Raw genomic sequence first — 26565 nt, forward strand, 5'->3', positions numbered from 1 at the left:
TATCAAATATTTTTGAACTATAAATCTTAGGCTGACGTCATACGAGTGTCAGTGGTGTAAAAAACAAATTACACAATCATTGGTAAATAGATAGATAATTCGAAAGAAAGTTCATTAAAAAATAACAAAACAAACTTCAAATTGCAGCAAAATAAAATGCCGGGCGCGCAGATGTACTCATCATTTGTCCGAAATAATATGGTCCGCCGTGACCCGTGACCCGCATGTGCGCCGATATCGCTGCGCGCGCCAATATTCAAATTCTAAGTTTGATTTTGTAAATTTATAATCGTTTGTTTATATTTCAGCCCTCCCGCACGTAATTCAATAACTTGAAAATTTTTAATACTACATTATTCCTAGATAAAGAAACGAAAATTCAAAACTCGGTGAATCGTTCGTCAAATGCGATTGAATTACCGGGCTGTCACTTTGACAGTTATATACAATTGATAATTATTTGAGGTTATATGGTACAGATAGCGTTTCACTTGTAAGCATTGTTGTGCTTTAAATCACGCAAGTAATTTATCACAATGAAAGGCACTTGCAAGAAAAAACATTGAATTTCTGCATATATTAATCAGTTATTCGATTTCGCTATTGTCTCAAATCTATATCTGATCAAAACGAACTTCAAAGGCGTTCGAATCGAGCCGGTGTACTCGAATTTGCATTGATTTCTTGCCGTAAAAAAATAAAAACATGACGACGATAGCATTTGTGCTGTTGGTTTTAAGTTATTGTTGCAAAATTCATGCGTCTATGGGAAACAATGCTGAAGTTGATCCTACGAGAACCTTATTGTGGGGACCGGGATTGAATGCTGAAAAGATTACAATGCGGGCTAGATATTTTTTTTTGCAACTCTACGACTCTAGTGGAAAAAAGTAAATACTTGTTGTTTTTCTTTTTGTTTTGAAGATATCAAAGTAAATGTTTATTATGAATGCTATTATTTCAGTTTAACACGATCTCCCGGAGACAATGTTGTTTCTGTACAAATAAAAGGACAAACGGAACACAATCACGCCTGTCACATTTGGACTCAAGTATTAGATTGCAATGATGGTAGCTTTATTATCCGTTACAAAATTCATAATACTTGTTATGACCTTCGCATAAATGTTAAAGTGAAAAATCAAGATATAAATCTGCCGAAACCTGTTTTCAGGGGTAAGTAAGATGAGAAGAGTAAGATAATTTTTTTTTATAAATATCCATGGATATTAATTTTTATTGTTGCTCTTTTTATTGAATATTAGGATTTAGAAATAGGTAATTTTTTGCAATAAATAATTTTGCACAGTTAAATGATTCCCGACTCACAATCTTTTTTTCAGGTCCTGTTTTTGAAGAAGACTGCTATTGTCCCAGTCCTGTATTAGAAACATGGCTAAAAGACTACGAATGCTCTCAAAATTACCAACAAATTGACAATGATTTGAAGCTCTTTCCCAAAGTTGATTTTGGAAAAATAAGAAATGAGCTCATTGAAGAGTATAACAAACCGAACAGCGTCAGTATTTGCCATTACGTTGTCAAGAATAACAAGGTGAATTGAATTACAGTATTTGTTTCATATTTCTTGTATCTGAAAGCTTATGGTATTACAATCAATTGTGAAAAATGCTCATTTGAAAATGCTTCCACTGAACTCCAGTCAATATTCTCTCAGTACTCACAAATAATCTTGGTATTTGATATTATTATGAAAAATAATCTCCAGCATATTTTATAAATGATCAAAATCAGGAAGAATAAAAAATCCGATAAAATGAACAAGTCACATTTGCTATAATGGGAATGATTCATTTCAATAGATGGAACGAAATTTTCAAAAAAATGTTTAAATTGCTCTGAATTGATCCGTAGTAAACTATGACAAGGAGAGCATGAACTGAAAAACGTGAATGAAAAGAGAAATTTTGAAAAAGTAGTATAAATAGTGCTAAAAAAACTGAAATTGTGAAAATTAATTCTGTAAATACTCTAGATCTACAGGAAATGTTACGGTCAACACGTTGGTTTCAAGATATTTATGGATTCCACTCTGTTGTCTCTGGCTCGAAAAGTGGTGTTACCGGATGTGGAGTTTTTTATGAATTTAGGTGACTGGCCATTAGTGCCAAATAAAAAAAAATTGTACCCAATATTTTCGTGGTGTGGCTCGAACGAAACACGCGACATCGTGTTACCTACTTACGATATCACTGAATCCTCCATAGAAAATATGGGAAGGTGAGCGTTTAAAAAAATTATTTTTTTAATCAAATCATAAAACAAAAAATTATCGAAGCTTATTCAATTTCTTTTACCAGAGTAATGCTGGATATGTTATCGGTCCAAGGAAACACGAAAACTCCATGGGAAAAAAAAATTCAAAAATTATTCTGGCGAGGGCGTGATTCACGAAGAGAAAGACTCGATCTGATCGACATATCAAGAAAACATCCTGATCTTTTCAACACGTCGATCACAAATTTTTTCTTTTTCAAAGATGAAATAGAAAAATACGGTCCTGGAGTGCCTCACGTTTCTTTCTTCAAGTTTTTCCAGGTATGAAGGTCGGTGAATCAAAAAATTGCGAAGCACAATAAATCAAAGAAACATTATTAAAATTACAGTTCAAGTATCAATTAAGCATTGATGGCACAGTGGCAGCTTATCGATTCCCATATTTGCTCGCTGGTGATTCCCTAGTGATGAAACAAGACTCCAAATATTACGAGTATTTCTACAACCAGATAGCAGCCGGCGAACATTACATTGCTGTTAAACAAGATCTTTCGGATTTAGTTGAGAAAATTTTATGGGCCCAAGAGAACGATGAAGAAGCTGAAAAAATTGCAAAAGCTGGACGGAATGCGATGAGAGATTTGGCACTCCCTCGCGACGTCTTTTGCTATCACGTTACTTTGCTACGAGTGAGTGCAGAAAAGTTTTTAAATTATCAAGAAAAATACTGATTTTCCGAAGAATTTGGAAGAATCGATCATTTCTACTACGATTTTTAGGAATGGAGAAAACGCCTCAGCACCGAAGTACGAGTATTGGATGGCATGGAGGAAGTACCACAGTCCGATTACTCCTGTAAGTGTCACAGAATGTTGAAGACTGAATTTACGAAATCCAAAGAAGATTTATAGTGGTTTTAAGTAAATATTATCGAGCGACAATAAACGCAGCATCGAACATCCAAAGTAAATGTATACATACGTATATTTGCATTTTTTTCAATCACACATACGCGAGTTGATCATAAGGATTCACTGACATTTCGCTAAATTCGACGGTAGCATATAATTCAGTTTTGCATCCCCACGATTCTCATGTTTATTCATGAATAATAAGAAAAACGAAATAACATATATCCATACGGAAATCTATCGCAGAGCACAAAAATTCATTGTTTGAGCGGTCATTCGAGTTCGTTTACGTATCTACTTCGATTGTTCTTTTTTTTTGTTTTACGTTAAATTAGAAAAATACAAAAACTATTGGCGGCCGAAGGAAATTTTCGGTCATTAGGCGCAATATAATAATTTACAATACGTGTAGCATTAAATTATTATGCGAAGATCGGATGGGAATGTAGGCTCTAATAAACAGGACTTAATAGTTCGCAGTGCAAAAAAAGAAAAAAATATCGAGATCACTTTGCTTTTACAGTTCGGAATGAACAACCGAAATTAACATTAAGAAAATAAAATTCCTTAGTTATACACGCAATCAAAACAAAGTTGACGAACAGGTTACTTCAAACTCACAAAAAAGGGTGCCTATTCAATTTCCTATAGTTACCTTATACAATGTTAAAACTTTTAATCTACGGACGATAATGTTAAAAACTACTAAGTATAGTCTCGTTGAGTCGATCGATTTATCGAATCTTTCAATTCGTTGATGAAGAAATTATATATAAAGTTCGGAATAACAGTGTTTAAATGGTATTATTTTGTACCTATACGAAAAGAAGATGAGAATATATTTTTACAATTGAAAAGGAGGCATTGACGCGTTCCGCGAATGTAGAAATAAAAATGAAAGATTTTTTATGATTTATCATAACGGAACATTGCATACTTTTAGTGCCATTAAATCGTCTTTTTGTTAAACCTTTTTCGGCATTTATCAGCTTGAATAATTCGCAGTTTGTTTCAATGATTAATCGATGATTATCAGTAACGAGGTTTTTTCGAGTAGGAAACTGATAGGTTGAGAGAAGAAAATGCGTTGTCTCACTGAGGCGGCGGTTGATAACCGCCATAACCGCCGTATTGGTTCGGGGGAGGAGGACCTTGAGGACCAGGAGGTGGCGGCATGTGTCCTCCTGGAGGACGTGGAGGATATTGAGGATATCCTTGACCAGCGGGTGGGGGAGGATAATTTTGTGGAGGATATTGAGGATGTCCGTAGTGTTGACCGCCTTGGGGAGGATGAGGAGAGTAAACCTGTGGTTGCCCGCCTGGGGAGGGTGGTACGTAAGTTTGCGTAGTTGCAGGATGGGATTGAGGAGGTCCGTAGCCAGTTTGGGGTTGAGGCGGACCGGGTGGAGGTCCGGAAGGTCCTTGAGGCGGTCCGGAAGGTGGTTGAAAGCCACTGGGCGCGGGACTGGGAGATTGTTGTTGTTGGGGCTGTTGCTGGGACTGAGGGGGAGTTTGAGACTGTTGCTGGGATTGTTGAGCAGTTTGGTGAGGCGATTGATGAGGAGAAGGTTGATGGGAGGCTTGATGAGAGGGTTGATGAGGTCCGCCTTGGTGGGGAGGATGAGGAGGTTGATGGCAAGATTGATGAGGCGGCGGATGGGAAGGTTGGTGAGCAGGGTAGCCCGTCGGGGAAGGTCCTGGTGGTGCGTAGCTGGTGGCACCTTGAGAAGAGGGCGGTGGCCCGCCGCTACTCGAAGGATAAGTTTGAGTGGAGGCGGAGGGTGTACTCGTTGGTTGAGTACTTTGTGCGTAAGTGTTACCGCCGCTGACGGACGTTGTGCTGAACGGTGGTGAGGTCGAAGTGCCTCCATATTGGGATGGAACCGGTCCGGGACTCGGTTGGTTTACGTAATTCGGTTGGGGACCGCTCGGTTGCTGAGGAGGTGGAGCTCCCGATTGCGTAGCGTTCGAGGTCGGTGGTGGAGGATAATTTTGGGCCGGTACGTTATTCGGATAACCTTGGGAAGATGGCGGCGGATAAGAGCCCGATTGATTAGCGCTGTACGCATTTTGGGGCGGTCCACCTTGCGTCGGCGGTTGATAATTCGGCTGCGGACTCGGACTTCCGTAAACTTGACCCGGCGCTTGTTGCTGACTGTTCGGTGGGAACGACTGCTGCGACGCGCTCGGCGGTGGATAACCCTGCTGATTCGGTGGCGGTGGACCGTAACCCGCTGGAGGTTGAGATCCACCTGGTGGCGGGTATCCTCCTGGCTGCGGACCGTAACTGTTCACTGTTGTCGGCGGTCCGTAACCTGTCGGTTGATTACCCGCTGGGTATCCCTGCTGCTGCGACGCGTTCGGTGGGCCGTACTGATTTGGCTGACCTGGCGTGTATGCCGAACCTTGTGGCCCTTGGTAATTTGCTCCTGGACTCTGGTTGCTGTATGCTGATGGATAACCAGGTTGGTTCGGCTGTTGTGGATACACCTGGGGTCCACCTCTGTATTGCTGGGGTCCTGGGCCTGCCGTTGGTCCTTTTATCGCACGCACAGACATTGAGAATTGTTTGAAAAAATCGAATGTAGACAAGTTTTATTGAAAATTTAGTGAATATTCAACTAAGAATCGGTTTGAAATTTCTGGAGTAATGATACAAATCTTGAGATACCAAAATACCAAATCATTTTTAAAATAAACTATTGCAATAAATGATTGAAATTTTATTAATCCCAAATCGTTATAAGGGAATTAAATACGACCTCGATTTGTTTGAGGTAAAATATCTTTTATTGCTGTTTCTCTGAAATTCCTTTGTCTTACGGTTTTTATGACGAATTTTCCATTGTATTTAATTTAATCATGCATCTTAGTTTTGTCATTAAAAAATGAAGCGAATGATGTGTAATCAAACGTTTTCATAGTATTCGAAGAATAATTTTTGTAACGGAAAGAAGAATAGGATCGTCATTGATTTTGTAGTGAATTTTAAACTCAGTGAAATAAATCAAACCTAAAAATTATTTTTCTATCTTCTCATCATATACGCACGATTTATGGCTGGCCCTTGGCTCGGTATCACAGGCCCTCTGTATCCACCTTGAGCGATAGGCTGACCTTGAGAGAAGCCAGACATAGGCAGAGGTTGTTGAGAATTTGGAGGCATGTCACCACCAGGTCCAGCAGGAACTGCTGCGCTGCTGGGGGGACCCTGAGGTCCTTGAGGTCCCATCATATTGTGTTGAGGTCCGTTAGCCATTGCTTGCATTCCCTGAGGAGGCTTTGTTACAAAATTACTTAAGTAAATGTCACATATGAATGGAAAAAATCTAGAGCAGGATAATATACGAAAAATATTGAAAAATCCGTTATCCATTCATGCAAATAGTTCTCATTGAGCTGAGGAAAGCTCTGTTCGTGGAAAAACAGAAATTGGTGTTACGGAAAAAAAATTCTCAAGCCAGGCGTGCTTATCACCCGAGCCGAAGGCGAGGGTGACAATTCTGCCCGTGGTTTGAGGTGGTCTAATTTCACTCCCGTGGAGTGTATATTATTTTTCACCACATATGCACCGAAAATTCAACCTTCCGATTTTGGAAAGTTGAACTTTCGGCGCATGCGTGGTGAAAAATAAATTTTTCTGATAAATACTATTTTTTTTGCATAATATCTTGATTGGTAGATTCTTACCGGAAGCAGAGCTTGAATATTCTGATTCGCATCGGCTATGGATGCTAAATAGACTAAATTACGATGTAACATTTGCTGATACCTGTTACAAATCAGACAAAATCGTTAATAATTAGTGGGCCAAATCTCTAGGGTGAGAAATATTTTTTTCATTCAACAAAACTTACTGTATACACTCTTGAGATTTTCCTTTGTTCTGACATTCCTGAATGCTCTGAATGAGGTGACTGTTCTCATCCAGCATCTGAACAAAAAAAATTTTTTTCACTGCTACTCATGAATTACTATAAATAGAGATAAAATTCTGCGGAAAGTTTTAGCTACTATAAAACTGTTGGCTAGTAAGAAATTACTTTGGAGTAAGAAATTAAGATAAAAGAAAAACTGCAAAAAAAAAATTCGACGTGATTCCAGAAAGATATTAACGATGGATATATCAAAGCGTTCTTACCTTTTGTATTTGAGCTGGATTCGGTGGCCGAGATCGTTGAGCGAACGTCACAGACATTTTCGTTATCAAGGCTAACGAATATTTCGTAAAAAATTATATTTTACGTTGATTTTACAGTATATTTCTTCGGCGAGTAAAAAACACTCGCTGAAGACACACGCACACACGCACCACACACGAATGCGGTAAGCCACACTACTTCACGACGATGGCGCACAGGTTTCCTTTTTTCAAATCAATATCACGAAGAAAATGGAGCGAATTTATAATTGCGCACGTATTTCGCCGCAATCCACCCTACACGGGATCCGCGACTTGATCTTATCGTGGAATTACGCAATTTTTTAAAACTACACCGCTAACGATGAACTCCGAAAATTTATAAGTATTATATTATTGCGGTGCGTAGAAATCAGGGAGACTAGAGTACAGGCAACGTACAGAAGACCGAACGGGATAGAAGCAATAGATAGAAGTCAGCAGCATGGCGGTCCCTCAAACCAGTATACTAAGTGCTTCATGTTTTCGCCACTAGCGGCGTATGTGTTCGACTTGTACCCGTAGTTTAATATATCTATACATATGATCCTGCTGAAAACAACAAATAACCGTACGAATTTGAAAGTTCGGAGTAATTTGGAGTTTCTCAACTTTTCACGGTGTTATCGAGCGACTGGGAATTTCAAACAGCTGGAATATTTACGAAATAAATTAACATTAATTTAATAAAACAGTTATTGTGTTGTGACGTTGAGCTAAGCGTGTTTTTTGACAATTCTAAATATATTTCTTTATTAATTTTCATTGGTTTCATTGGTTACAGACATTTAACTGGACGAATAAGACACTTGTCTTCGCCAGATTTTCTTTCAGTTTATTCTTTTTCAGGTTCACGTTGCTGTGCAAGGTTCAGATCTCTTCAGAATTCACAGAATTTCGATTGCGTCTAAAGGTAATTATTAATGTATATTTTATTTCCAGAAAACTTATAATAATTTAAGCTAACTCACGATATAGAACATGGCATTTACTCCAAACCAAGACTTTCTTACGTCGAACACAATTTTTTAGAATTTGACAATATATTCACAATTTTTATTACAGATGGGTAAAACATGTGCTGTCTTGAACTGTCCGAATGGGCACGAAGCAGACAGAGAGGAGCGACGACGCAATTGAGTGCATCAAGTTTCTATGTTTGCTGTACCAAAAGTGAGATTATTTGTGTTTTGATATTTTCAAATTGAAGAATTCAAGAAGCCTCTTGAAACTTCTAAATTTCAAGGGGCTCTCTGTTTTCAATTCCTCCATTACCATATGATTCCTCTGTTATAATTGTATTTTTATGGTGACAGAATCAATTGAATATTACATTTTTTTGCTACAAGAGGTGAGTGATGGACTTTTGAAGTTGAGCAGAGCTCTTCGGAGAAATTTGACAGCGAAAGATGTGGTTTGCAAACTGCACTTTTCACCGGATAGTGTGCTGAAGGAATATGCAACTGCGATGCCTGATGGTACCATCCACTGTATTCCTTGTGGCAATTATGGACTAGCAAAGGATGCAGTACCAATGGCTATTGAAAATCAGGTAAATTACTTCTATACAGATTTAAGGCATGATGGCATTCATTGAATTTTTTATTTAGTAATTCAGTAATGATGAATGAAATATATAAATTTATTGAAATGTGTTTTCAGAAAAGTGTCGAAGCGATTATTGGGGCTGTGCCGGAAGAGACAATGGAGGTGATGGAATCGTCTGCAGAAGGACTGGATGGAGTGGATGGACTGGATGAAGCAGAAAGACTATACAGTGCTGAACTAGTAGCACTGGAGGACGAGTTCATTGAAAGTACAATTGGCGTTTCAATTGATGACATCATTGCGCACTTTGAGCAACAACCTCTTCAAAAAACTTGGAGTTGGATATACAAATTGCAAGATGATCCGTGAATCATTTGAGCCCAGATCGAACCAAGCACCTTGATGATACGATTGATTTTGAAGATAAACAGCGATCTTTCAGTGACGGTAAAAATCATTATTATTATTTCTTTTAATCGTTTATTTTCATTATTCGTCTCTTGCTGGCCTATTCTCTGGTGAAACCACCTAAAGGCTCAAACGTCAGTGGGATGGAGTTTTTGTGGACTTTAATGAAAACCAAAAACTCAATGCAGTCTCGTAATAAAACCAGAAACGAAATCATGGACAAACTGGACGCTTATTACTCGAATCGTGCCACGAAGATGATTGCAAGTCTTTTGCAGTCAATGATCAAAACCACGTGTATGATGGTCGTCAAACTGAATTTGATTACGATCAGCATCTATCGTGTCACGATTACGATGTTGTCGAAACGAGTGAGTTAGTCCAGGCTTGTCGCTGGATATACGTTGCACGCAAGACCATGCGGTTCATGACGTGCTAGGTGTTTGAGCACAACGGATGCGTGCTAACGAGATCAGGTGGTCGTACTTACGAATCGCTTCGGTGGTTTAATTTATCCGAGTGAAGAATTGTTTCAGCTTACCAAAAAAGTGGTCCGAGTCGTTCTTGATGTCGCAGGGAAATTCCAGAAAAAGTAAACGAAACGGCTTAGCAACTAAATTTCACAGGATGAAAATCAAGGATCGAGCACTTAATTGGGATCATTCACCAAAAGTTCATCGACGCAACATTTGTGATGAGTGTGATGACATTTTTCACAGGTTCAATTAAAATTAGGCTTCCATTTATTGAGATTTTCTATTGCATCTATAAAATTCAATTCCAAGTTAGAAAAATGATTGTTTTATAATTCTGAGTAGATGAAATTTCAAGAAATGTTCATTTTTTCTATTCATGGATAAAGCAAGGTGGGAAATCTTCATTATAAGAGTTGAAAATGCAGTTTCTGCTCTCAACTGTGCCTTGCCATGGAGCCCTGGATGAAGTAGCGGAAACTCATAAAAATAAGTCCCCAATAAAAACTGGTACTGGATTTATACGTACCAATATTAGTATTTTTTTATCAACTGACTAACTATTATTGCCAATAAAATCATCATTATCAAAATTCTAGCACTGTTTTGTTTTTTACAGTGAATCCTTGTCCAATCCAAAGAAAAAAAAATCAACTTCCGTTATAAATTAAAATCTTTTTATTTCGTTTTTACATATAGAATTGGTATTTTTCATAGTTTTCCAGATTCGTTGATACCAACGAGCAAAAAAAAACACTATTCTGTATGGAAATAAATATAAAATGAGTCCATAGAACGAATAACGAGACACGTTCAGTATAACCTCACTTTTTATAAGCTGCCTACGCCTACTGTCAAAATCTATCCCCTTCGCTCTCAGTGCTCTCAGTTGGGTGAAAGTGGTACACTAGCGCCACGGTAAAAATTTGGTTAATCAAACGAATCAAACGACGCATTTGAGGTTTGAGGGATCATTTACCCAGCAATACGTTCGGTCTCCTTCAGCTGATGGAAAGACAACGAGAATCAGCTGATCTGTCACCACGATGATCTAACCGTCCTCGTCTCTCTTCGGTGGAGACAAGTTTAGAGAGAATAAAAAATATACATGCTATTATTGGAAGTGGGGGTGGTGCTAAAGTGTACATAATCTTGGTCCGGGGCGACGCTTCGAAGAAATGTTATCTTCTTTATTCTTATTCTCTCTCGTCAGTTGTCAAGTATATCTCTGAGAGTGAGCATTACGATCGTTGTCGGTCGTCGTTGATTTTTCCTTTTCTTCTTTGTTTTCATCTGCGGAACTGTCAAAAGAACATCATCGTAGTATTCTCAACCAGTGTGCACTGTTAAAAATCTAACGGGTGCGCAGTATTCCACTGTTCCACAACAACAATCCGTGTATAAATATGGGAAACGACAAACTCGTACAGTTACCCGTGGAAGTAAGCTCTTTTTTGTTCTTCAAACAATTCTACACCCGTAAATATACAACGTTGGCAAGAACCGATTTTTTCCCTTCAATATCAAGTGATGCACGTGCCCTTCCACAGTTTTAATCGCGATGACAATGCCACTTCGATAAATGTATGTATTTGAAAGATGATTAAAATAGTTCGTTTTGAATACAAAAAATAGTGAAGTGAAATAAAATTCAGTATTTTTTTTAACTGACAGATTCATTTATCAATTATTGATCATTCCGTAAAATAAATATATGCTCTCATCATTCGTCTATTAACGCTCCAATATATCGTAATACAAATTCGTGAATACGGTTGATAGAAAATCCGGAACGTGAAAATAAACAAACAGAAGTTTGTTCTCATGTTGATTCTGTGTTGGGACCATTAAGTTATTTCACAACATGTAAAATTAGTAAAAACAATCGCTGTTTTCACTCACTTTATTTTAAATTGTTCAAAGAAAAGCGTTGGACGATGATATTAAATGGACCACGAAAGAAAATGCGGTCGAAACATTAAATAATTTTTTCATATTATATTTTCCGTGAATTCTAGAAAATTTTTTGAAATATTGGGGAGAAGCCTTTAAATCTTTAATTCGGGACTCGAAAATTTTTATTTTTATCTCTCTTTGGAATCGCTCGAGACACCAAATGATTTATTCAATGGAAACGAATTTCTCATTCATGTATGCAACATTTTTGCATCTATTTGCAGATTGTCATGGACATCATGTCGTATCTCTCGGTATCGGATAGAATGCACGCTCGTCTAGTGTGCAAAGATTGGCACGATGCTTCCTTGAGCTCCAAGTACATAGACAAAGAAGTTTTGATTGTGAACAGAAGAGGCTCAGAAGACAATCTGAAGAGGATGGTATCAGTATTAAAAAATTCTTACAGACCGTTTCTTCATTTCGTATTCAAAGAAGTGGAGCTTAGAAGAAGCTTACCCATTTGGGATCGGTTTGGAGCCAACATGAGAAGTTTAGTTTTGGTAAACATCTATTTTCGATAGATTTACTATTTAACCCAAGACGGTCACACCTCATGAGAATCCCGTGGTGGTCACATGGGGCACTTTAGAGTGCTGTAGCATTTCGTAGAATTATTTTGGGGGCTCAACAAAAATTGAGAACATATTTCAAACGTTTCTCTATTATCCTACTCAAGAACGGAACGAAAATTTTAGTTTGAAGTATGTTTAAAAAATTCTTGAAAAAAAAATTCGCGAAAAAGCCCTTTTTTACAACAAATGCTGTATTTTTTTGTTTTTTGACATATCAACAAAATTCAAGCAGGGTCTGATTTGTGAAAGCATTCTCTTTCTGGCGAGTATAATAGTTTTTGTGGGTTTTTTAAAAAGTATATTTATTCCGCACTATGAACATGCGGGTTTCAGCGGCAAAATGATGTACAAGATGTCAATGATTTTTCTTGTAAGATGATAATTCCTTTATTAAAAAATAAAAAAGTAATGTAATAATAATAATAATAATACAGCGAAATAATATTATAAAAATAAATTCACTGAATGCCCAGTGCACATTCGGTGCACAGATGGCCTGGGGTGTGTCACACCATGTCACCCCGTGTGACCGTCTTGGATTAAAAAAAAAATCTTTTTTACGGAGCCGCAAAAATGTGCAGGTTCACTAATGAAATCACTAATCTTTTGCAGGTTTGCTGTTCCCTGAGTGAAAAAACGCTGGTAGAAATTCTAAAATGTTGTAAAAATTTGCGAGTGTTACACATAAATGCTTGTCGGGAGTGTTTAATGCTCGGGCGATTATTGGACGACGAGAAAGACGTGAAAGAGATATCATCGAATTTCCATTCGCTGGTTCAACTGAGTTTGGGTTCGAATCGATATTTGAGCGACGCTCTGTTCAACAGACTCGTCTCGATATGTCCGAATCTTCAATCCCTCAGTCTATTCGACTGTCAAATTTCTTTTCATTCAGGATTGTACAAAAAGTTTTATCCGAACAGTGGCTCAGTCGAGCAAGCATCGGAATCAGTGCTAACATTTATCAACGTTCTGAGCTACATAAAGAAGCAAGCGAAATATTTGAAACACGTTAATTTCGGTAGCACGCTGATCGACGGAGTCGCGTTGGGATCTTTGGCAATGGTGGAGAATTTGAAACTTGAATCATTGCGATTGCCATCGTGCGATCAACTTACGAGCGCAGGACTTCGATGTCTCGCTAATCAATCGACCCTCAGAGAACTCGATCTGAGTTATTGCAGCAGAGTCACCGATGCTTCTCTCGTTTGCATCAGTCAAAATCTGACCAATCTCGAAATTCTCATTATTCGACGATGTCGAGGTATCACCGACCTTGGAATTTCTCAATTAAACCATCTTCGTAAACTCTGTTCGTTGGATATTTCCGAATGCGATCAATTGACCGGCCAATGCATCGTTGAAGGTCTCTGCAAATCTCCCTTCTATAGAACCAACACAACCGATGAACTATCGAACGAAAATTGGGAAAATTTCAACCCAAATTCCAAGGACGTCGAAAAACAAGAAAATAGAGAATCTTCCGATACAGACAAATTCGTTAATCGTAAATTGGAAAGTTTATCCGCCAATGCTCTCAATCTCGATGAAAAAGCTATCGAGTGCATTGCGTTCAGTTTTCCACAATTGAAGTTACTCGATATCGGGTATTGCTTCAGCGCAGTTACCGACAAAACTATCCAGGTAAAAATATCCACTTTACCTTTTTTCACATTCAAGTTGAAAAGTAAATAATAATCTAAGAAATTGCTTCATTAAAACACATTCTCCGACCAAATTTTCAATGTCCATGTCTTTTGGCCCAGATTCATATCGTGTGATGCGAAAGAATGATTCACCATACGAGCGTGAAATCGTAGAAAATCGTTTCAATATCAGTAAAAATTTGTCAGTTTGAGATTATCAAAAAATCTCGAAAAATATCGTAAATCCTGCTAGTTCCAAAACCGTTGAGTAGTGGAATTTTTTATTCTCAACGATTAGCCAAAATCAGGCAATTTTTCAATTTAATCAACAACGCCAGAACCATGCTTTTTCGTTTGAGAAGTGAGATTGAGATTACAAAAGACAGATAAAACATGTACAAAATTGAGATTGCCGTATATATTTTGAACTGAGAACTTTGAACTTTTGAACTGAGAAGTAAGAAATAAACGTGTTTACAGATGATATTCAAAGAGCTGGTACTCCTGAGAAGCTTGAGGATAAGTAGATGCGACAAAGTGAGTGACGCAGGACTGACAGGAATGGGTGCAAGTTCACGAACGAACGTTGTAATATCGACAAAAGCTGACAGAAGCGTCGAATTGCCTGGTTCGAAGCTAAAAATAAGATTAGGATCTCGAGCTGAAGAAGACATTCTTTTAGATGCACATCGAAAGAGAGAAGTTATGGAAATGTGTGAAGATTCAATAACACCTACAGATCATGAAATATCTCTAGGTTTTTCATTAATTCGCTTACGAGGTATAAAGGAACTTAATTTGTCCGGATGTAATCGCGTCACAGATGTCAGTCTCAAGCACGCATTTAAGTTTTCTGAATTACGGATATTGGATCTAAGCATGTGCCAACAGGTAATTGAAATGAATTTCTTCTCGATTTTCATTTGTAAAAAATAGCGGATATTTTTTTTTCACTCATTCCGAGTCGGAATATCACAATTTTTTCAACTGAAGCTTTCCTTTTGAAAAGTAATAAGGAAAATATATTTTTTTAAATTAACGGTATTTTGTGAGCCATTTATTCTTTAATTATTTATTAAATGCAATGCTACGACCCAAAATCAATTATTACATTGTGACTAGTAAGTACATAAAAAAATATATAATGAAACATGATTCTAAAATTTTAACGTCTGATCTATTGTACTGTTCATTTTAGATTACCCACGTTGGATTGGATTATTTGACGAAGAATAATCCAGCTATCGAGGACTTGAATCTTTCGCAATGTCACAATGTCACTGACACTGGAATATTGTACGTTTCTCAGAGGCTACACAGACTAAAACGACTTCATTTACAGGTAAAGAAAGAACACGATTGTTTTCCGTTCTTTTATTTTCTCTCTCTCTCTCTGTTTTTTTTTCATTTTTTTTCCGTCCTCTCTTTCTTGTGTCTCTTATTTATTTTCTTTTCCTTTCTTTCGAAAGATCGAGTTCACATTCGATCATCAACCCCGTGTTAATGTTCGTGTTTACACAAATAAAGGGATATGAATAATTATCATTTTTGTTTTGTTTTGTAGAGTTGCTCACAGCTTACGGATCACAGCTTGGATTCCATAAAATTATATTGCAAAAATCTGCAGTATTTCGATGTACGAAACTGTCGCAGTATATCTATTGCTGGAATTGAAAGCCTCTGCCATTTGCACGTCAATTATACCGAACAGAGAGATGTAATATTAGGCAACGCCTTCGAAATACCCGAGCCACCTCTTATGCGTAGATAATCATGTCCAATTATCTATTCAACTGTAGCTTTAATTGATTACGTCACTTTTAGACACTTTGGAGGAATGCTAACGATTTCATATAAATTCATACTTTTAACACCTTCTTCGACTGAGATATCTGCTTTTGTAAACAGTTTCAATGAACGATAGCCTTTTCGACGTTGTTATAATCTACCATGTAAATATATGAAAATGAAAGTTGAATTGGCATGACAGAAATTCATTCGAGAGCATCGATCCAGAGAAAATTATGAATACGATAAATTTGATTGAAAATTTGTCCACAAATGTAATCAAATCATTTTCGGTATGCAATTATTCATTGTTCGATATTTCGAGAAATGCTTATCTTAGTTATAAGTTTATAAAGATGAAATTCACTGAAACTTGGTACGAAGACAAAGTATTGATAAAAAAGTAATTTTTAAGCGTTTCAGATTTTTTAATGCTTTGCAAAAGCTTTGTTGAGAAATTGATATATTTTTTATCGATACTGAGTATAAATAATCAAATGTTTCTTTGTGAAGAAAAAATTCGGCAATCTGTAATTTAGCGAACTACTATAGTGAACGGAGTATTTGGTTGCAGGATGTATGAATTTTTAATAGTGCAATAACTCGTGTAGGATAATTGAACTTATTACGATTTGTTTGAAACTAGAAAAACACGAGTCGAATAGTCTTATCTTGTAGTTGCGAATGATAAGATTGTTTATTTTATACTTTTTGTAATATGAAAATAGAGATGAAGCACGTGTAGTGTTGGTTCGATGAGTCACCAAAATTACTGCGAGAAAAAATTAATCATCGTTTCGTTTCCATTTTGCAACCAAGGTTTAATTCTTTGATTTTCACAATTAGTATTTTGAACAGTTACATGAACAGGTTCGTGTAAGTTATTATTCTAGTCAAAACGTCCAGAATTCAATGTTTTAGATAGGGTCCAATTAACTCATACTGTATTCTATTTTTTTTAAACGATTATTTATTCCTGCAATTAATTGAGATATCTCATGATATGCAATAAATACTTTTGCAATTGTTTTTTCTCATTGATAGCAAATTTTTTAATTCCCAATTGTGAGAATCCCTCTTCCCCTCCCTCGACCACCAATTACGAGAAATTTATCTTTTTTAGCATGAGAGTGAGTCCGTTAAATCCGAATATCGGATTTTATGAACCGATTTACGATTTTGTTCTCATTGGAATGTGAAAGGTTGTGCGGATTTGACAGAAATTCTTTGAAAATTCAACGGTTCTCATGATTGGAGAATAACGTTGTTTACTATATTTATGGAAGAGGTGAAGTAACAAACGAATGAAATTTTAAAAGCTTTTTGAGATTCGTGTTTTTTAATAACCTTTATTAACTCATAGATTTGGAGGATTTATATAAAGATTACAAACTAATTTACCCTAACTTTACGTTTATTGCAAGGGTATTTGGGAAGTTGAGAGAAAAGACCGTATCCGTCAATTGAATCGATCGTTCACTTTGTATTTCACAATTTTTGAACTTCGAGACAATGCAGTATATATACATATTATTAGTAGAATATTTGAGACATTGACACGATAAAATGTCAATTTATAAATTTTTACAATATTTCAACGATTTTTCTTAATCGATAAGTTACAACCAAGTACAATGTGAAGTATTCGTTTTTTTTCACGATTGGACGTGCTCAGAATAAATTTGTCGTAATAGTTTTTTTCAGATATTTTACGCAGCGTCAAATTTTCACAAGTTCGAAACTGAAGGACATTTTTCAAGTTTGTTTTTTTCTTCAGAATACTTTATTTTATTCGAATTTGTTAGTTGTTTCGCAAATGACTGTATTCTCCAATACATCGATTAGATCAACACTGTGATAAATAATTTGAACAGTATTCTTCCATCAATGAATTATTCTTCCCCTTTAAAGCGAATAGTGCAATGTACATAGTAAAACAAATCTACTTCCTAATTCTAAGGCTGGGCGAGTGTGTATGCTTGTCCGCCACTTTTTATTTTCTTCTTATTCCTCAAGTCCATTTTTTCCTGCAAGAAAATTGAACGTAAAATATTTCGCGAATGTTGCAGACTTGCTAAAACTTTTTTCCTCTTCTTCCACGACTTTTCATAGTAAATATGGGAAACGATCATTTGAGATGCACCAACTATTCCGTTTCAGAATCCACCAAAGAATCAATTGACAAGTGTGATTCAGGTTAAATGCACTTAGGTCCATATAAAAAAGTTTTTCTTTCTCTTTATACTCTTTTGAGACCAATATGAAGCATCCGTATTGATTCTTTGCCATTCCTAATTATTCTTGAGCGTCGATTCTCTAAGAATTTTTTGCTTAGTCAATGCCACAAGGTGAACCGTCTATGTGATGAAGGAGGCTATTTTTCTGTTGAAAACTAACAGCACTAGAATTCCTTACGAATAATAAGTGAATAAAAAATTAATTTCGGATTTTTTTAAAATAAAACGACTAAAAATAAACGTTGGTGTAAAATGTAAAAAATGGGGAAGACCGAAAAGAAATGGACTACGCGATTAATCATATTCCATAAAGGTGCCGCTGGACACGGTTGAACGAATTCAATAATTATGCGAAATCCGATTGTAATTTTTGTTAAATTCAACACAAAAAAAACATTTAACTTTGATTTTCGACGCGTGTTCGAACCAGCGAATTTCACTCGACAGATTAATCATTTTTTAGTGTTTTTTCGTCTTTAATCATTCAATACTAAGACGAACATACAAAAATACGATATATCAAACATTCTTAATGCTGTAATAGTGACGTTGATGATAAGTTTCACTTATGAACATTTTCTTACGTAATTTCTTATTGTAACGAAATAATAATGAATCAGCACATATTCAAGAAACCTTGAGTTTTATGCAGTTTTGATTATACGAAATTATCGAAAAACTATGTCGTCGTAGTACTGAGCCTTGTAATAACGGATTTATCATGTAATACAGTTCAATCATCGATCGTTTGTTTTTCGTTTTTGTTTTCTTATTACAAAAATGTAGAGAGCTTTACGGGAAATAATTGTGAGCCTTTTTGTGTTTGTTTAATAAAAAGGACTTGGAGTCGTGAATATTTTTTTCTTGGCTGCGACTCAGCTAATTTCTACCTAGTTGATGTAACGACGAAAAAATTAGACGTTCAAATTCCTCGTTACAATGCAGTAATGAAAAATCTGATTCACAGCATATCGTAAAGCTCTCTCTCTCTCTCTCTCTCTCTCTTACTCGCTTCTTCTGTTCCTCTCGTTACTTCCAGAGAGGTTAAACACGAAGGAGAAAAAAAATGATGTACGATTTGTTGACTCTTGCGAATATCAAAACTAAGTGAGACTAATATACTGCCCTAAAGGATATCAGTTCTTCACAGCCGGATAAAGTCGTAGTGTGGCTGTGCGGCCTACTCCATTTGTTTTTTACGTCTTTATAATACATAGCACTCTACATTCGCTCGACGATTGAATGATGTTATAACAACTCATCGAAAATTAAAAGAAAAAATGAACTTAAAAAAAATATATATGTATTTTCGAGAACGAAAACATCTAAGTCGTATTCACGTCGTTCGTATCAACGAGGGAGGCGAGAAGTGATGCTTTACTATCGTTCAATTCCGAGGAATCTTCGTTGTTGTAGTAGGGATTTGCGATCGGATTCTCAATCTGACCGGACGGAGAATTGCCACTGGTTTGACCCAGGAATATGTCGTCATCAAAGTCTAGCAAACTCGTCGAGGGCGTGTAACTCATGAGCTCCCCACCAGCGTTCACGTAACTTGAATTATCTAAGAGCAGGAGAAAATGAATGTTTCATCAATTGTGATGACCAATTTCGAGAAAAAAGAAAAACGGTTTTTACAGCTTGATATTCAGTGGACAGTCATGGAAGAGAGTATCGAAGGCTTTTCCAAATCAAAGTTTTACGGTTAATGCTTTTTCGAGATTAACTGCACGCGGCGCGCTTCATTTCTGCCCAACGAAGTTTCAAAAATGACTTGCACGTGTATTCATACCAATCAATCTATTTCATAAGAATTCCAATACTTGGCGGCTCTTGAAAAGATTGACACCATCTTCGGGACGATACAACGATTGAAAATCAATGTCAAGTTTCAAAGATGGGTGATCTTTTTCCGATATGCCGAGTTTCAAAATCTGTTAGAATAAAATTTTTGGTTCAGAAACACGTACGATCATTTTTAAAATGTGTAAAAACAATATTTTCAAGCATGGATTTAAATATTCGAGGCTTGCCAAGAAGTTGTTGTTGTAGATAAGAATTACCGGTAGACCGTTCATCTTCGTCCCTATCACGTTGCGGATTGAGCTCAGGATTGACAGGGATCCCGAAAGACATTGGGTCGTCTGCGCCGAAAAGCTATAAATAGGTGAGAGAAAAGAAAATGAAAAATGCCGATCAGTTGACCGTTATTTTACTTCTACAATCTCCGTTAGTGCTGAGACTAAAAATTTACGAATAAATTTTGATATTTATGTTACAGCCGAGTTCGATATCCTACAAAGATGGGCTTGAAATGATAAGCAAAACCAATAAGATAGGTCCGCTTTTACATAATGTCATAAATTTGACGTAAATATTATGAGTGTTGAATGAAATTGATCTTGTTCTTTTGATTTTTATGGTTTTTTTTTCTTAATCTGACGATTTGATTTCTCATACCTGCCCCTCTGAATTACCCTCAGTACGCTCACACGTGGCAGTATTAATATTGGAATTTATGGCTCACTCAACACTTTCGAATACTACATAAGATGTAGACTCAAATTCACGTTTTAATACGTACTCCAAGTAGAGTATTGGCATCAATACTGTAACCTTCTCCTCGCAAGACCTCCCGCAAATTCTCCAATTCGGTTTGCATCGTTTCCAGATGATTATCCACGTCTTCCCTATATTTTCGATCAAATAAGTATCGGAAATTGAAGGATTTAATTATTTTTCAGGTGAAATTCATAGTCGAAAGGATTTCCGATTGAAAAATTAACTCGATAAAGAAAGCTTCATATCTTGAAGGGCAATAATATCATTTGTAATCTTTTCGGAAATGATAAATTTCCAGTAGTTCAAAGAATGCAATGGGAACTTCAAAAACATTCGGAGTTCAATGAAGAATCTTCGAAAATGTCGTTGATTATGCCAGAACCTTCTAAAACAAAAAAAGGAATGATTGTACACATTTTTGAAATTATTCGACGATATATCTCGTTAGCCCACGAAATTTAGTTTAATGTGTTTCCGGGGAAAAATGACATTTCTGAAAAAAATTATCAGATCAATCCAATTCAGGTTGAAAAGTGATCAGACCGTTTAACAGAGTTCTGGAAACAGCTAATTTCGAAATTTTACAACATTTTTTTTATAATCGGTGCCGTTCAAGAGAAAAAAAATCTATAAGGAGGTGAAATTTCATCCGAAAAAAATCAACATGGATAGATCTATGTTTTTCATGTATCAAATAATGAATTAATAAAAACATGAAAGGCATTGCACTGAAACCAAAGCAATACCCTTAACTCGAAGCTCCAGGCGTATTGAGCAACGGAGAAATAATAAAATATTAATTGCAAAGGAGATAGCTGTCAAAGGAATTAATAAAGTTAGAGAAAGACAGAAAAAGAATAAATGAAAATAAACCGAATTCGATCCTGGCATTTCGCTTCTTAGTTCGAGTTGGACTTACACTGATCCTAACCTGGTGTATGAAGCGTCAGTTTTGCCCGAAGGACTGACGCGACTCACAGACAAATCTTTTGAATTTGAGTCCGAATTAGCTGGTGAATTTCTATTCGCGTCGCTATCGATATCCGTTTGAAAATACGAGTCTGGATCCCCATCGCTTGTTTGATATTCCACGTTTTGCTCAGTATTTTTCTTAGTCCAATTCATCGTTCCACTCATGCTCTTCCAATTCGAGCCATTGTTTGTTTTCTTAACATCACTCGAAGTACCCGTTTCACTGAGATCGTCCGGTAATATGAAAATATCCTCGAGTTTTGTCATCTCAGATTCGGGCTCTTTCGGCTCGACATCATCGGCATCTTCTGACGAATCCGGGTCCTCAGCGTCGTTCATTTTATTTATATTCGCTGCCATTGCTTTCAGTTTCGAACTCCTCAACGTTTTAACTGGCACCAGTTTCAATTGCTTCGTCGGTTCTTCCATCACGATCATCGGCATGTTTGCTTCTTCGTTTTCTGGATTCATCTCTAGCATGAGTGTTTCTTCCCTAAAAATCGAGGCAGTAATGTTGCCAATGTCGATTTTATTATATTCTAGAGATAGCCCTATTTTTCAGGCTACTGGTGAAAAATTTGTTGGAAATCATCGTGTACGTGTACGAGAATGAAATTGAGAGAAGAAAATGATGATGACCCCCCAAGTAATTGTTGATCATTCAGTTACTTTTCATCACAATGTAAGATTCAACGAATTTCATTGATCAGGAAATAAACTGTCGAGTAACAACTTGTGGTCATCATTTTCTACACTTTAATTGGATCAAAAACTACATGTATCTTAGTTAATATTCATGCATTTTTTGTCATTAAATTAATATTAAACGGGACTGCTCGTTTCTTGTTAGTTTCCAAAATAACCCATCATTTGTACGAGAAGCTTTTTAAATTGATTTTACGAGATTAGTTTATTTATCAATAACATTAAATTCACGTTAGGTAATTAGTTTGATTAAACCACGCTTAGCTCATTCTCCAGCAAAACTGTTTGAAAAAAATAACGTCATGTATTTTTTTTTAATGATACCGGAATTGAAAAAATATTGTTCATTTATCCGATACTAGATCAGTTCAAGAGTCCTTTGGATTGCGTTGAACGTGAATCGAACGGAAAACCTACGAGGGGTGTACATGATGCACGAAAGATGATCATTCTAATTCGATAACATCGGGAAGAAACTCGAAAAATGCGATCTTGGATTTGAAAACGCGAGTAATGCACACACGATCAACGTAGTTGAGGCATAATATTAGAGATGTCTACAAAGCTGATAATTTTCATGACACTAATAACAATATCAATGAAGGTGTGAAAAATGAACAACCTGGCTTCCTCTCCGGATTCGGTGGCAGGGATGAGAATTTTAACAGGCAGCTTGTTGTTCCTCCTGGCATAAATGCATATTTGGATATATTCGACATTTCGAGATATAATTTCATAGTTTTCGTTTCATTTACTCTGTACACTGCAAGCTAATGTGATAAAAATTCCTGACAATTAGTAACGGGTGGGTTAAGAAATGAGTTAATGAGATGCGTTCGAGGTGTTATGGAAAATGAAATTGTGATTGAAAATAAAGCCTGGTGCTTCGTTGATTCAAGCAAAAGTTTGTTATCCACGATTCGTTGTTTTCTTCTCACTTGGAACGCAAAGCATGCACATAAGTGTTAGAGAACTCGTTATAAAAACCGAAATCCGGGTCAAGATAAGAGCGATATAGCGCTCGATTGGGTTTTAAATTCTTTGATTTCAGAATGTCAAATATTTTCAAGTGTCCCAGTTGAGTTTGACACTTGTACGAGTTAACGCCACCGATCACAACTTACTTTTTTTTTCCTTTTGGCTTTATTTTCTGTGAAACTTGCGTTCTCAAACAACGAGCGTCCTCAGGCGTGTTTATAGCATTCTCCATCATTTCAACAGTCACCAAATTGTCATCAGCCATCGCTGAGAATTCGTCTTGTTCGGGACTTTGTATTGCTGGGTTAGAATGACCGTCGAACATGCTACGTCGAAATAAAAGTAAATCAATAGGAAATTGAATAGAACAATCAGACAAATGAACAGAAAACAATACATTTTTTCATAATTTCAAAGTATAATAACTTACTCAATGTTGATGTATTCAGGATCCATGTCATGCTCTGAAGCATCCAATTCATGGATGACTGGACCAGTCGGCGAAGCTTCGGGCTAAAAAATGAAAAAATGTTGCAAATTTCAGCCTTAAATAAAGAAAAATCAATTCTTCCGCGCCAAAATTATTTCGTCATTAATTTCATGAACTCGTGCGACCATCACCTTGCTCAGTTTGCTCTGTTTGTTGCGGACGTGATTAGCGTTGTCGATCATAAGTGGATATCGGCGTTTTACCGGTAACCCACCAGATCTCGTTGGCTGTACCAATGTAACGAGGAAATGTATTAGTTTATTAACAATCTCCTGTTGTTTCAGATGTTTTCTTCTCAGCATTGCCAGCTCCCTCCACAATGCTTCATTCTCTCGTTTCATCGCACCCAATCGAGAATCCAAATGTTCCTGGCGTCCTCTCATTGTTCGTACTTCAGACAACACTTTATTCATCATTTCTGATTTCATTGGCTGACGACCTGAATCTTGAGATTTTGTAGAAGCGATCTGTAAATATTGAAACATCAAGTGGTTCTGTGGTGGAATATGGCTAATTTCTTGTTGCAACTTGTGAACAATTGAATAGTTCACCTTTCGTTTTATGTGATCAAGTAAATATGGATGGTCTTTGATGAAATATTGATGTGCAAATTCCATTTCATCTCTGTCACACTTGAGGCCACCTAATTCGACCGAAACTTTCTTGTGAAATCCATCTATAGAAACAAAAAAGCTTGTCTGAATATATTGAGAATGACTAGTTTTTTATTTTTTGTTTTCAGATTTTTTTGCTTCACTCACACATATTCAATTGTCGTACAAAACTGGCCATGTTGTTGTGCTTGTAGTAGTGCGGCAACAATTCTCGAGCGAATTGTGCCTGATTTCTAATGAAAAAACTTCGTCCATTCTGCAAGGAAAAACATCAAAATTAGATAGTGAAATTTCATTTGGGTTGTATTGAAAATTAATTTTCGTGAGTGAATAGTACCAAGGACAATAAAATTAACCAATAAGGTTTTTTGCTGAGTAACAACAATGCAAACAAAAATACTATGCATGTTAAAAATAAAATTCAAAACCTTTATTTCATTGAACTTAATAGAACTACTGACATCTGTCAGAATGACAATACGCTATTTGATAAGTAAAGAAATTATTAGCGGCTCACAAAATAAAACTATATCACTACCCACGTGAGTATCCATTTTCAATTACTCTGAAATATTTTTCTGAAAACTATAATGAACTCAAATGATTTCCTCATTTCTCATTCAAAAAAAACTTAAATCTTTGATGTCATTTTTCATCAAATCTATTGCAACTTTGAGCTACAAAACGTAATTGTGATTCCGCTTTTCATATTGTCATGATGAACGAAAGATTGAATACGCAACATACATGAGGAAAAAAAATTTGTTCCATTCTACCGATACAAATTCTGACATTGTGATTGGCTATTTAATATGAATAAGTTTTAATCAGTGAAAATAGTCTGGTACAAGGGGATACAGTAAGAAACAAGAAAAACAAGAGAGAATGAGTTTTTTTCTTTTAATCTAATCGATTTATAATTGCTGCGTGATCAGTAGCCATTATCGATTCCATCTGTGAGTCAGTTATGTAATAATCTCAGTCTCTATTCTGGTAAACACTTATATGTAAAACTAGTCTGCGACTGTGATGAGTTATGAGAAAAAAAATTTGTGATTGTTGCAAATTCAAGAGTCTTATCTTTGTTCCTCATTGTTTTCTTTTATTGAAATTTCAGACTAATTTGGATGTTTTGTCAACAACAGTTAGACAATGCTAGACTTCTACATCATATTATGGAGTTATTGTTCATTATTAATTATTCGCAATAAACCCAATACATAATGTATGAAAAGAGAGAAAAACGAAAAGTATCTTTTGTATCTCTTTCTCGTCTTTTGGTCAAACGTTTTGCATACGTTTGTGTGACGTATGTAAGAAATACGTATAAACAGATATTTGGAGGGAAACAAAAAAAAAAGAATTTTCCACAATTGTAGCTAAACGTCGTTTTTTGGTTCCCCTTCCCCCTTCTCATTAACCCGCAAAATGAATTTTTTCGTATATCGTAAATTTCCGTTACATACAAAAAAAACATGTGTAAAAAACGATAGAGTGTTGACATTGGTAATGAAATCACGTTGATTTTGTTATTTATTTTTGTAATCGATGAGTCAATCGAGTAGGATGAGATAAGAAAGTGAAATTGAGTTTAAATAGCTTTCGGACTGCTGGTACTCACGGGCGCCCAACAAATAAGGTCGTCAGTCTCCGGATCCTCGACAAGTCTCCAGAGTTTGCCAAGGAAAGCCGGTACACTCGTTTCCAATTCTGTCACTGGGTGCATTTTAATCCTTGACACTTTACTTCAAACACTCCTTTATTTATCAATTATCTTTGTTAATTGCACGCTTTTAAATTAAAAAAAACACTCGTTTACAAATCGTATAGTAATCGTTCGACTGTTACATCTCAGCACATTTAACTGTAATGGCTGTGCGGCGCTGACGATGTTATTATTCTCTCTACCCTCTCTACGATTATGGTTGGAAACGTGAGAAAGATAGATTGACACAAACGGGCGGAGGGGGGAAGGAGATTTTATTTGGTCAACAACCATGTTGACCAATATCTCTAAAAAAAAACACTAGCTTTTGACTCTGCGCGGGACTTTTAAATGGCATAAATATTTCACATTACGTGTCAAGTAATGTTGCTATATTTGCTTTTTTACATTCTTTTTTTGACATTTTATTATTTTTTTGCGTTTTTAGCGCATATTGCGACACCCTGAACGCACCTTAGAATATGGATCAACATCTAATCTCGAACTTCGAACTTTTTCTAATTCTTCGACATTGTTTGACTTGACCCCGATTCCAAATAAGCTTGATTTTTCATCTGT

The 26565-nt window shown here is 36.3% G+C and overlaps 5 protein-coding genes across 12 annotated transcripts; 3 read left to right on the plus strand and 2 right to left on the minus strand.

Moving 5' to 3' along the window:
• Window positions 1-128: 128 nt before the first annotated feature.
• Window positions 129-3222, plus strand: LOC122410952 (protein O-glucosyltransferase 2-like). The gene is made up of 7 exons (XM_043419455.1): window positions 129-890; window positions 965-1176; window positions 1344-1555; window positions 1997-2241; window positions 2322-2559; window positions 2628-2927; window positions 3018-3222. Exons 1-7 carry the CDS (start codon window positions 706-708, stop codon window positions 3147-3149), a joined length of 1524 nt encoding a protein of 507 aa, XP_043275390.1. The 5' UTR covers window positions 129-705; the 3' UTR covers window positions 3150-3222.
• Window positions 3205-7722, minus strand: LOC122410951 (basic salivary proline-rich protein 2-like). The gene is made up of 5 exons (XM_043419454.1): window positions 7291-7722; window positions 7007-7083; window positions 6840-6921; window positions 6201-6429; window positions 3205-5686 (listed from the first exon to the last, which is right to left on the minus strand). Exons 1-5 carry the CDS (start codon window positions 7345-7347, stop codon window positions 4242-4244), a joined length of 1890 nt encoding a protein of 629 aa, XP_043275389.1. The 5' UTR covers window positions 7348-7722; the 3' UTR covers window positions 3205-4241.
• LOC122410955 (uncharacterized) lies at window positions 7706-10356 on the plus strand. Of its 4 annotated transcripts, none has more exons than XM_043419459.1 (5): window positions 7706-7829; window positions 8179-8242; window positions 8395-8502; window positions 8646-8881; window positions 8992-10356. In XM_043419459.1, exons 3-5 carry the CDS (start codon window positions 8406-8408, stop codon window positions 9244-9246), a joined length of 588 nt encoding a protein of 195 aa, XP_043275394.1. In that variant the 5' UTR covers window positions 7706-7829; window positions 8179-8242; window positions 8395-8405; the 3' UTR covers window positions 9247-10356. The 4 variants fall into 4 exon arrangements, 2 of the variants coding, with proteins under 2 accessions (XP_043275394.1, XP_043275395.1); XR_006261037.1 differs by lacking the exon at window positions 7706-7829 and having other exon boundaries at window positions 7857-8242; window positions 8992-9324; window positions 9491-10356; XR_006261038.1 differs by lacking the exon at window positions 7706-7829 and having other exon boundaries at window positions 7857-8242; window positions 8992-9324; window positions 9822-10356.
• Window positions 10357-10715: 359 nt separating this feature from the next.
• Window positions 10716-16760, plus strand: LOC122410949 (F-box/LRR-repeat protein 20). Of its 2 annotated transcripts, none has more exons than XM_043419448.1 (6): window positions 10716-11200; window positions 11939-12217; window positions 12902-13933; window positions 14416-14826; window positions 15134-15277; window positions 15500-16760. In XM_043419448.1, exons 1-6 carry the CDS (start codon window positions 11165-11167, stop codon window positions 15704-15706), a joined length of 2109 nt encoding a protein of 702 aa, XP_043275383.1. In that variant the 5' UTR covers window positions 10716-11164; the 3' UTR covers window positions 15707-16760. The 2 variants fall into 2 exon arrangements, with proteins under 2 accessions (XP_043275383.1, XP_043275382.1); XM_043419447.1 differs by lacking the exon at window positions 10716-11200 and adding an exon at window positions 11213-11342.
• A 292-nt stretch (window positions 16761-17052) lies between these two features.
• LOC122410950 (heat shock factor protein-like) lies at window positions 17053-26194 on the minus strand. 4 transcript variants are annotated; one of them, XM_043419452.1, is made up of 11 exons: window positions 25903-26194; window positions 24429-24537; window positions 24219-24343; window positions 23799-24134; window positions 23608-23690; window positions 23324-23503; window positions 22822-22884; window positions 21442-21987; window positions 20545-20650; window positions 20024-20117; window positions 17053-19524 (listed from the first exon to the last, which is right to left on the minus strand). In XM_043419452.1, exons 1-11 carry the CDS (start codon window positions 26005-26007, stop codon window positions 19286-19288), a joined length of 1986 nt encoding a protein of 661 aa, XP_043275387.1. In that variant the 5' UTR covers window positions 26008-26194; the 3' UTR covers window positions 17053-19285. The 4 variants fall into 4 exon arrangements, with proteins under 4 accessions (XP_043275387.1, XP_043275386.1, XP_043275385.1 ...); XM_043419451.1 differs by having other exon boundaries at window positions 19994-20117; window positions 21454-21987; window positions 25903-26193; XM_043419450.1 differs by having other exon boundaries at window positions 19994-20117; window positions 25903-26193.
• Between the last annotated feature and the right edge of the window lie 371 nt (window positions 26195-26565).

Source organism: Venturia canescens, chromosome 5 (genome assembly GCF_019457755.1).
Source record: "Venturia canescens isolate UGA chromosome 5, ASM1945775v1, whole genome shotgun sequence".
Classification (NCBI taxonomy): Eukaryota; Metazoa; Arthropoda; class Insecta; order Hymenoptera; family Ichneumonidae; genus Venturia; species Venturia canescens.